The sequence below is a fragment of the Orbicella franksi genome, chromosome 11 (genome assembly GCF_964199315.1).
Source record: "Orbicella franksi chromosome 11, jaOrbFran1.1, whole genome shotgun sequence".
Lineage (NCBI taxonomy): Eukaryota > Metazoa > Cnidaria > Anthozoa > Scleractinia > Merulinidae > Orbicella > Orbicella franksi.
In genome coordinates, this window is record NC_138155.1 from 6,610,292 (window position 1) to 6,621,151 (window position 10,860).

A 10,860-nucleotide genomic window follows, 5' to 3' on the forward strand; every position below is an offset into this window, starting at 1 on the left:
GGCAATATTTCATCAGCTTTTGGAATTTGAACTATTCGGCCGAACAGGGTCGTGCTTGGAACGCGCATGTTCAGCGCCAATCGTCCATCACCAGTCTTCTTTCGGATTGCCATGAGAGTAGGCTCAGTTTCCAGCGGGGGTGTTTTGCACCGTAGCAACCAAGGCTGGAAACTGAGCTTACAATGAGAGGAGATAGCTAAGGGGTAGCACCACCGACTATTCCAGTTACTCCTGATGCTGAGGGATAACATCGCCCTACTGTTGGGAATGCGTCTGACAGGTTGTGAAACTGGTTGTAGGGTCTTGCCTATTTCTAGCTTGACTTCTGCTTCCTAAAAGTTACCTTCTCCTTGAAAGATGTTTTCGTGTTTGCGGAGTACTCCTGTGAATTTTGGGTCGGCTTTGTTGAGTGAAATTGTCTACGTTGAGCGTAAGCAGGCCTAGTGCAGTGGTTGTCTGTCATCGGAGAATACGTCTGGCCTTTCTAGTTGTGACGTGAAATTTAGCGGGTACTGTTTAGGCTCTCTCTGTTCGGGCGATTGCCAAAATCTCCGACGTGCTCGATACCGGGATTTTCGGCTCCATAAGCGCGTATTTTATTGCTCGAGTTTTGCAACTCATGGTTACTATCGCTCTGGATTTCAATCAATCAGCGCCTTGACACGTTTCTCATTAGTTTCCGAATAATTAATTGTCTCCGGTTGCTTAATTGTGCTCGGAATTCAAGGGGAAAAAATAACCGTTATCCGAATCATCCAAATAATCTTCTTGAAGGATGATGTGTGACATACCCGGGGAAGAATACTCCTAGAAATGGGTCGGGGTGTGCGGCCCGCTTCCGAACACCCGCACCCTATTTAACACCAAAACCTGCGATTTTCCCAGTTCTACTTATGACCTGATCAAAAATTCGATATCCTTTTTAAGTTGTAAAATCCAAGTTGTAGGTATGGATGTGAGTTTCGCGCCATCTTTCCTTCTGTCGATTCCCGTTAGACTCTTTTTTTTTAATCCAAAACAATTTCCTAGCTCACCGAGTAGTTTAAATTTGAACTACGTCTGGATAGTAAGAAAGAGCTAATGCACAGAGACACGGGAAAGGGAAAACTTGTATTTTTTTCTGAGTTTTAAGGAACAGAACGTGTGAACAATATAAATTTATCATCCATGTTTGCACTTGACCTTCTGAAACCTGAGTAAGAGTGCATTAAGCAATAGACCACAAGTTTTTATGGCTCATAGGCTGATAAACCACGGGGGATGTGGAAGAACACGAGAAGAATTCGTAAATCACGAGCCGCAGGCGAGTGATATACGAATTCTTCGAGTGGTTTACGAATACATCCAAGTGGTTTATCAGCCTATAAACCATAAAAACTTGTGATCTATTGCTTTTATATAATAATTCAGAAGACGCGGGAAATTTCCATGAGTTTACTGGCACAATAAACCATAGCTGATTGACCAATCAGAGCGCGCGCATTCATTTAATTATCATATAAATAATATTTAGCTCTTATTAACCAAGCAGGAGGTCTGTATGGGAGAATCTTGTCCGACCATATAGCGGAAAGAATGTCACGTTTTTTATACGGAATCTTTATTGGTAAAAAAAAAAAAAAAAAAAAAAAAGTTTAACTAAATTTTCGTTTTAATAAAAGAGATTTGATAATTACTTTTGCACGTCCCAGTTTTACGCTTAAAAAGAAACGAAAATGAGAAGGATTTCATTGTTTTACTTGGCCACGCGTCCTGTACTAATAGCTAAGCTTTTATGATCATATAGAAGCGTTATGGGGCTAGGTCACGCAATTTTATGCAATTTCAGCACTGATCAACTGGTCATAGAATTAACTAAAATATCACAAAAACGGCTCAAAACTATAGAAGATCTCAAACAAAGCACAGAAAAGCCAAGAAGGGACATGGATGGGCAAAACTGGAGAGGATTAAAATGGATTGCATTTGGGTAAATTTGAAAAATGTCGGCCCATCTTTCTTCAAATTTACGTCAGTTTATATCAAAATGTCATTTATATAGCTGGAAAATCATTCTCAGTTGGTACGTCGCCGTTACTTTGCAAATGAAAGACTTTTGCTCTGCCAATTTGACGTTTAGAGCTCATAATTAACAAAGTTAAACAAAATTACCTAAAATAGCATGACCTAGCCCCTTTAATTTCTTTGTGGTAACGTCCCGAGCTAGGATGACTTGATGAATGTTTAATTTATACGGCGTCACATCTCCGTATATACTGTTGCGTTTCAGTCATGGACTCCTGTTTCTTAGCAATGCCATTGGGCTTTATAGCATCATTCATCGCGTCTCTGACTCGATACATCATGTTACGGACAGCTTAAATATCCAGGCTAATTAAATTGACCTTGACATATAAGCTTATTTAACTACATGATTATGACTCTGAGATATTGTATCAATCTTTTTACATTGTAATAGTCCAAAACATTGTTTTCGAGAATGTTAACAATCTTCGAACTCGTCTTGTCTACGTTACTAGCTCGATATGTAAATAATGTTTGACCAACAGATTAAAAATTCAGTTCAGGGGCATCATCAAAATTGCCCCTGTTTACAGACAATCACTGATTTTTCAAGTTGAGTGCCTCATAGCCACTTTGATTAAGATCTGATCCTTAAATCAATACCCTGTTCTAGACCTGTCTTATGATAAATTCCCAAGTTCAGACAAATGTCAAAGGCAATTGTTATAGTGCTTCAATTAAGTAGGATGGCTTCTTCTGAAAAACATACCCGATTCAAGACTAGAGTGAAAAAAATCATACCTTAATCGAGAGCGAAATGGCCAAGACAGTAGCTATTTCTGACCAAAACGACTAAAAAAAAGCATACTCTCTGGCGCCGCACATACCTATATGGCCTATACAAGGGAGTACCTCCCAGAGGGGTTGGGTGAGTGACAGGTGATGCATTTCTGGAACATATCTTTCCTCGAGCAGGATAAGATTCCCAGTCTTTTATTGTGCGGAGCAATACCGGCATAGCACCATTTAGTGTTCTTATGACCTTTGGGTGGTCCTTTATGGCGCCTGTTTCTAGTCGAATTGGACATGTCGCGTCGAAAACGTGACTTACGCGAAGTTCTGTTTATGGAGTTAAAATGAAAGCGAATTTCGAACAAAGAAATTCTGTGCAGCATCTTTTACAAAGGTACAAAGTTCAATCTAAACGTTGTTCCTATAAATAAATTACATAGTTTCCTAGCATTTTCCCTTTAGTTAGCAGAGATAACCCTTGCTACCTCAAATTTATCCCAGAAAATTATCCCTTGTCCCCTTGAAACAAATTATTGTGTTGCCTTATTCCTCAAAACCCCAGAGGGCACTTAAATTCTCGCTGCAGACAGTTTATTCGTCTGCACGGTGTCTTACTCCTCGTTCGTCTTTAAGGAGCTTTTCTCACCGGTGGCTATATATGGACTCCTATATAAAAATAACGGGGCTGCTCTTCGAAAATTTTCAAAAAAAAATAATAATAATAACTCCTACGAGGTACCAAGATCCTGCTTTATGGGCGTGGCTCGCATTTTACTCACCACTAAGAGGTATCAATTCTAAAAAAAACACATTTAACTCCTGTCATATTTTTCCGGCCCCATACCAACTCCCACTGTCGACCCTTTGAGGCTGAACACACTAAGAAGTACCAAAACTGCGTTTTCAACCCCTAGAAGATACGACGAGCATCCCCGTCCTGTTTATATGGGGTCCCCTCCCCGGGGTTTAAACGCCATTACACCGTACATGCACACACCACATTTGAGTCTAATGACAAACTTCTTATATGATCTACACAGCTTAAGGTCATTCCTCACATTTGCATTGCGCATCCTTACTGCGCATAAGTTATGGCGTCATTAGCGCGCTTGTGCACGCGCATATTGAAAACATGACAGATTTGCCTTGATATTGAGCTCTGTCAATTGAAAAATGGCTCTAGCTCACCAACGAGCATGGGCACCCCAATTTTTTTTCAGTCGTTGTAATCAGCTAATCATAAGCTTTGCGTGAGAAAAGACTGATCTAATTTCTATTGCTGAAAATTGAATGAATAAGAAAAATAGCAGGTACACTGTGGTCTCTTCTATTTTGCAGTCGGTAACCACGTCAAGAAATTTGGTTCAAATTTTTAAACAAGGATTTAGCTTTCTGCCTGAATCAAACTTAAACGTTTATTTGTGTCCGACACGATGCATGCATTGACTGTAGTTTAATGCATGTTCTTATAAGTCCGAGCTTACAAAGATGTTACAATTACTGGGAATGCGTTCTTATAATAAGCATTAGATAATGCCAAAATGGGGCATTTTCAGTGCCTCACTGCTCCTTAATGAGCATGGGCACCCCCCTTTTTTATTTCAAAATTGAAGTTATCATATGACAAATATTCAGTGAACAAAGTTAGAACAAAAATCTATTGTCACTTTTATTTCAGAGGAATTACCTTAAATGCCAGTATTCTTGATTGTTGGTGGCCCGGTGCTGCGGTGTAATTATTATTTTTTTTCTTTCACGTAAACAAATGCAGAGCAAGCTAAGGCTTAGTTGGGGGTAACACTATTTTCTTAAAGGAGCTCTGTCATGGTATTTTGAGTTGTTCTGGCCACGCACAAAATTATCTTTCAATTGCAGGAAACCTAAAATAGTAGTTTACTAAGATAGGAGACGCCAAACTGGATAATAATAATAAACCATAAAGGAAGAAGGATGGTTAAGGATGGAGAGGATTGACTCGGATTTTAAACGACGAAGTTGAAAAATTTAGGCTATACTTTTGAAGATCAGACGCGCCAACCGTGACGTGGCTTCTTTAAGCTTTCTTCTTGATAATAAAACTGGTAACTACGCAGTGGCGCGTTTATCATGAGTCATTTATTGCAATAAGTAATAAAAATAGCTGAAAACAAATGTACGGTCATCTTGACGATACTACAACAGTGCGTAGAGAGGTTGATATAACAAGTAGTCAGTTAGATTCCAGGATCTCGGTCAAATCCATCGCATGACCAGATATCCCAGCTCCCCACTTAGCACTTCTTGTGACACCACAATGGATTGCAAAATACGTCAATGTCATCGGCTTACATCAACCACGTTTTCATTTCTAATGTTATGTTGTATTCTTCCTTTCTTATTTCTCTTAATATTTATTTATCCCTTTGGGGATAACTACAAAAAGCTTTTAATGGTAGTTTTAATGGTAGATTAAAAGTCATCACACACAAAAGGGCCGGAGAAAACTTGGCTCTTGATCACTCTTGATTGACTAAGCAACATGGCTTCCGAAAGAGGTGCACCGCTGACCTTTTCGTATGAGCCAGCCATTCCCTTATGTTAGGAGTCGCAAAAAGTCCTTTAAAATGAATAAACGTACTTGTTATTTGCCTGGTATAATAATTCGAACCAAGCAAAAACCCAATTGAACACAATCATTCAATTGTTTTGCAATTGGTTCGCCAATAGAACACAATTCAACTTCAACTTTTTAGTGACCTCGATTCTTTTCCTCTCGCTCTATCGAAATTCCCAAAGTTTCCCAAAGACAGGCGTACGCTAAAACATCGATCGGTGAGAGCGTTTTAGCAGTAAAAATCTTTCTTGTTGAATGCTTTGATACTCATGTTAATCCGCATAGAACAAACGCTTTTAGAACGAAACATTGCAGTTTGTCATCTCTTGTGGTGTTACGTTAATCTCACATCACTCTGCTGTCGTGTCCTTTCCCGAAACTCGCTTGGAGGGAAGATTAGAATAGTTTTAGAACAAGGTTAATGAGCCACGTGTTTGTGGAATGGAATATTTTCCTCCCGTTTTATCTTCCCAAAGACACGTAAGCTTAAACATCGCTGTGTGCGTTTCAGATCGTTTTGAATACGAAGCACCCATTTAGAACGTAGACCAGATACTCAGTCAACAAGAAACGCTTATCTCATGTTATATTTGTTTTGTTGTACCGGTGTTGTGTTAATTTCATATCATTCTGCTCACTTCCCCATAACCCGCTTTACTATACTCGGTCAACAACAAACGCTTTAAGAACGAGAGAAACATGCAGCTAGTTATCTTTTTTTGTGTTACATGTATGCAGTAATAGCATTATTTTCATCCCGCTTTATCGTCCCAGAGAGAACAGAAAGATGCTTGTCATCTTTGGCGGTCTTTTCGTGTTATGTTAATAGCGAAAAATCGCAAATTTTGTAAAATCCGCAAGCCGGCTGCGGTGTGGTTAGCATTACACAGATGTGTAAAAAATCGCAAATTTCCCAATGACTTAACGAAAAATCCTGAAGTTAGCGAAAAATCGCAAATTTTGTAAATTTTGTAAAATCCGCAACCCGGCGCTTGCCGGTCGCTGTATATTTGTACTGTCATCTGGACGGTATTCACTACAGTTGAATATTTCGAAGAAATGTTGAGCTCTTCTGCATGTTTCTTCTTTACCGTCTCAAACACGATCAACCCGTTCATATACGCAAGAATGAATCCTGTATTCAAAGGAGAATTTCATAAAATTCTGTTTTGCATAAGAAAACGAAAAGTTTTTGTCGTGTCTGGAATTGAAACGCTCCCTGTCTTTACACAAAGTGAAGTTGTCGAAATTCATAGCACAGTTTTACAACTAAGCCGAGAGTGGGAAGAAAACTCGTTAGTTTTGATGAACAGTCCACTTTCTGAAGGGAGCGAAATTTATCTGTACAGACAACTGGGAGTGTTCACACTAGGCAAGCGTCCGATTACTGCTCATGAGGACAAATGTGATTAAACTGGAATACAATCAAAGGCGTTTGTTCGCATCAAATAGTTTCTCAAACAATTGATAAATAAGGAACATGATATACTAGCTCTTTCTTATGTAAGAGCTTCCTTTTTCCGGGCTGAGGCGGAGACCACGTTTTGCTGGAAGATTGAAGATGGAGAGTCTACCGTTTTGCACGCGAAATTCTACATCTCTACCACGCTGAAAGCTGAAAGGTGCGCGGAAATGAAAATCAAGCCTGGAAGATGGATTCCAAATCCGTCTATTTGGGAAACTTAGCGAATCTAGAACATTCGCTGGTAGATGAAACAGGAATCAAAAGGATTTAGCGGGTGTAGACTCGAGTAATCACTCAAATTCTCAAAAAAAAAAAAGAAAAAAATATTGTCGCGAAACACAGCCCAAGTTTCGAAAGTACAGACTGCAAGAAATATCGTCAACAATATGCTGACGAATATGTAAATTTGGAAATTGGATGGGCAATTGACATCTCCACAGGTGAAAGCGAAATACTGGGATTAAAATGTGACGCCGATAGCTGAAAGCTAGCTAAAACCAAAATGAAAAACCTTTGCTGAGGCTTTGCATCAAAAGCCGAGAGCAGTTAGATCAATTTGATGCCAAGGTTGGCGCCTTTGTCTCTATGATGCCGGACGATTTGAGCTCACGAAGTCTCAGTCTGATCGTTGTAGAAGTCAGCTTCCTGATAACCTTGAACTTTTTGTCTCTAATTGGAAACACCTTGGTTTGTATTTCGGTTTGCAAGAATACTCGTCTCCGAACGACGACAAACTTGTACATTATCGCTTTGGCCGTGAGCGATTTGCTCTCTGCTGTGTTTGTGATGCCCATAAGTGCGAGCGTATTGATAGCAGGCAGCTGGATTGTCGGCGGAACGCTCTGCCAACTTCATGCCTTCTTCAGCCTGTTTGTTATCTACGTTTCTCCTGTGACCATGGGCTTAACAGCTGTAAATCGTTATGTGAGGATATGCAAGTCGAATCAGCAGTACAAGAGCCTGTTTTCAGCGAGAAAGTCGCGCGCTTTGCTTGCCTCTGTGTGGAGTTTCGTTGCATGTTACACAGTGGTTCCTCGATTGCTCGGTCTTCAAGCGTACGAATTTGTCCCAGGCTACGCCCAGTGCTCTATCGCACACCTCAGCGAAACCGGCAAATCTATTCACTACGGCATCGTCCTAACGTTTTTCTTTTTAACAGCGTTGATATCAACTACATTCAGCTACACAAAACTCGCGAAGATGATCCGACAGCACAATGCGTCTGCAGCTACGACGATTCAAAGACGAGAAAGCGCTCGGGAAAGAAGCCGTAAATGGCGAAAAAGCAAGGGTTTCACCAATCATGAAATCAAACTCAGCAAGTCTCTATTCGCAGTCGTCTTCGCCTTCATGATCTGCTGGGTTCCGTCACGGTTCTGGTTCATCGTTATTCTCCGTCGCTTTCGTCTTGTCGCGATGATGCCTCGAAACGTTGAGCTCTTTTGCATGTTTCTCTTCTATTTGTCGAATACAATCAACCCTTTCATATATGCTGGGATGAATCCCGCATTTCGAAGAGAATTCCGTAAGATTGTCCTCAGTAAACACTGGCATGAAATCGAGGTAACTGATGACAGAAGAGCAAAGAATGAGGATACAGCTGAGACTCCAAACATGGAATTGTTTCGGCGCGTGCGCCGACCGAATTTGCATGATGATACTTCTTTGGTCAGTCTTTCTGTCGAAATGGGTGAAATTTGTCGCATAAGGTCGGTAGATCTTGGACTTGCATCGCCCATATCAGAAAATACTTGTTTATAGAGGCGAATGATCAACTGGTTTATTTCAAAAGTTATGCTAGTATTGATCCTGCTGTTCTTGGTCTTCATCGATGTTTGCACGCATGAATAAAATCAAGAATCAAAATAGGTGAACGGCAGATATAGAGAAACATTTGAGAGCAATTTTAGGCTCAATCAGTAGTGGTCAGAAGAAAGTTTTAGGGAAAACGATGTTCAGAAAAGTACAAGACTTAATATTGATCCGCCATGTTGGTGTCCCTCCAAAGGACACCAACATGGCCGCCGTGGAAGTAGGTTAAGCAGTAGACTAAACAAGCAATCAGTGTTCCTAATGTTGTTTCAGGATTGTTGACTTCAGCACTGGTTATGACTCTCACTAACTTGAAAAAATGTACCTTTCTTAAGATTAAGAAATAAATAACGAACTAATCAATAATTAAACAAAATTAAAAGTTGCCACGATAAGAGAGCCTTTTCCGGTATAGTATACCGCGTGGCATAACATTTTCCAAGGAGTTTAGCTTCACGAATTGCTCAGGTTTTGTCAGTTTTGCGGAAACAAATTCAGGCGAATTTGAATTCATATTTTCTGTCTTGTATTTGAATTTTACTTCATTACAAAACTGGTATGCTAGAGCAGCCATGCATGTAGTTTTGTCTTGTACAGTTTATCGGCCCAGCACGCCACCTTATGAAATGGGTCAATTTAATTAACGCGGCGAATTAACAAGGCCTAGTAACAAGGCAAATAGGTGAACACGCCTGACAAATATCAATATATCACATTCCACATAATTTTGCCATTACGCAAGTCATGCCAAATGCCATTTCACAAACTCCTTCCGCCTTATCCCCTCACTAGTTGGGGCGGTACGTTTATAGAATTTTTACCCATTGGCAAACTTGCGAGCCCTCCTCATGCTAAACAATGAATAAATGTAGCGTGGCGTGCATTTTAACGGAAGAAAAAAGAGGGCGCTCAAGCCGTTTCGCTTGATCGGATAAAAAGCATGGCGCCCTTCTTACAGGAGATCCCATGTCAATGCTTTTGTTTCAGTTAGTCTAAAGACTTCGAGATTCAACCGTGAATTTTACTGCATGTTTTGGATGCAAAATAGAAATTGATAAGACTAACGATCCAAGAAATTGGAAGTCTCCCAGAATGTACACAAGGATAATGTGGCTAACGTTTTATTGCTAAATTATATTGAAAAACCATTCTTCTATGCCTTAAAATTATTACATTACAAAGGCAACAAACAAATATCAGCAAACGAATTATTCAAGTTGAAGTACAACCTCCCCACCTGATTCCCTACTACAAAATACGTGACGTCTTCTGTTTAAAATCAAGGTGTCTAAACGGACGTTTCGTAGTATTTTCCTTATTTGGTAATGCCATAATTACTTCGAGATATTTTCAAATAGGTTTGTCGGCAGCTGTCAATTGTTTTTCTTATTTACCAAAATATGTCATATCTTACGACATATTTATCTTATTTCTAATTTAAGCTTCATCCAAAGCATCGTTAACAGATACATTGATGTCCTTGGTAACAGCAGACATACCTGCACGGTCCTTCCCACTTAAAAGAAAGGTTTTGTTCCTCACTGTTTTAAATCGTATATTTTGAAGGCGGTTTTTGCTTACAACATTGGCGACAAACCAGAAATTTTGATGTTCGAATTGTATCAGCTTAACTCTAGGAGTATGAGAAATAATCTGAGAACTATTTTTTTACCTCCCTTCCCCTAGTTTTTCATTTTGATCAAAAAAATTTAATGAGTAAATATTACCACCGAAAACCCTTTCCTACCCTAGAAAAACGTCCTTGGTCATGCGCTATTTACAAATTCTACTTCGGACGGAAGTTTCGTTGAGGTAAACTAAAACTACACCCAAAGTGTTCAATTTCGAACAAAAGATGACAAGAACCGCCAACTATAGTGGACTAAGCATAACTGTCCGCAAGAACAAATAAATTATAAAAGGAAGTCTTCCAGAATGTACACAAGGATAATGTTGCTTACACGTACTGTTTATTTATCTCATCTTTCATGTCATCAGTAATTTTGAACAGAAAATGTGATATCCTTGGTAACCAAAGGCAAATGTTTCCTTTTGATCAAGTTTAACAGCCGATAATCAGTAGTTTTTCAGCACAGTTTGAGAAATGATACTAGTCATGCGCTATTTGCAAAGTCTACTGGGGGCGGAAGTTTTGTTCACTTTTCAAACAAAGCTGTAAACGTGTAAAGCTACA

The 10,860-nt window shown here is 39.6% G+C and overlaps 1 protein-coding gene across 1 annotated transcript; it reads left to right on the forward strand.

Annotated features, from left to right (window-relative positions):
• Positions 1-7,188: 7,188 nt before the first annotated feature.
• Positions 7,189-8,615, forward strand: LOC145502401 (melatonin receptor type 1B-B-like). The gene has a single exon (XM_081481719.1). The coding sequence runs from the start codon at positions 7,440-7,442 to the stop codon at positions 8,613-8,615; it is 1,176 nt and encodes a 391-aa protein (XP_081337845.1). The 5' UTR covers positions 7,189-7,439.
• Positions 8,616-10,860: the final 2,245 nt, after the last annotated feature.

Coding starts and splice junctions, on each gene's coding strand:
- LOC145502401 (XM_081481719.1), top strand. CDS start 7,440: ATGATGCCGGACGATTTGAGCTCACGAAGTCTCAGTCTGATCGTTGTA.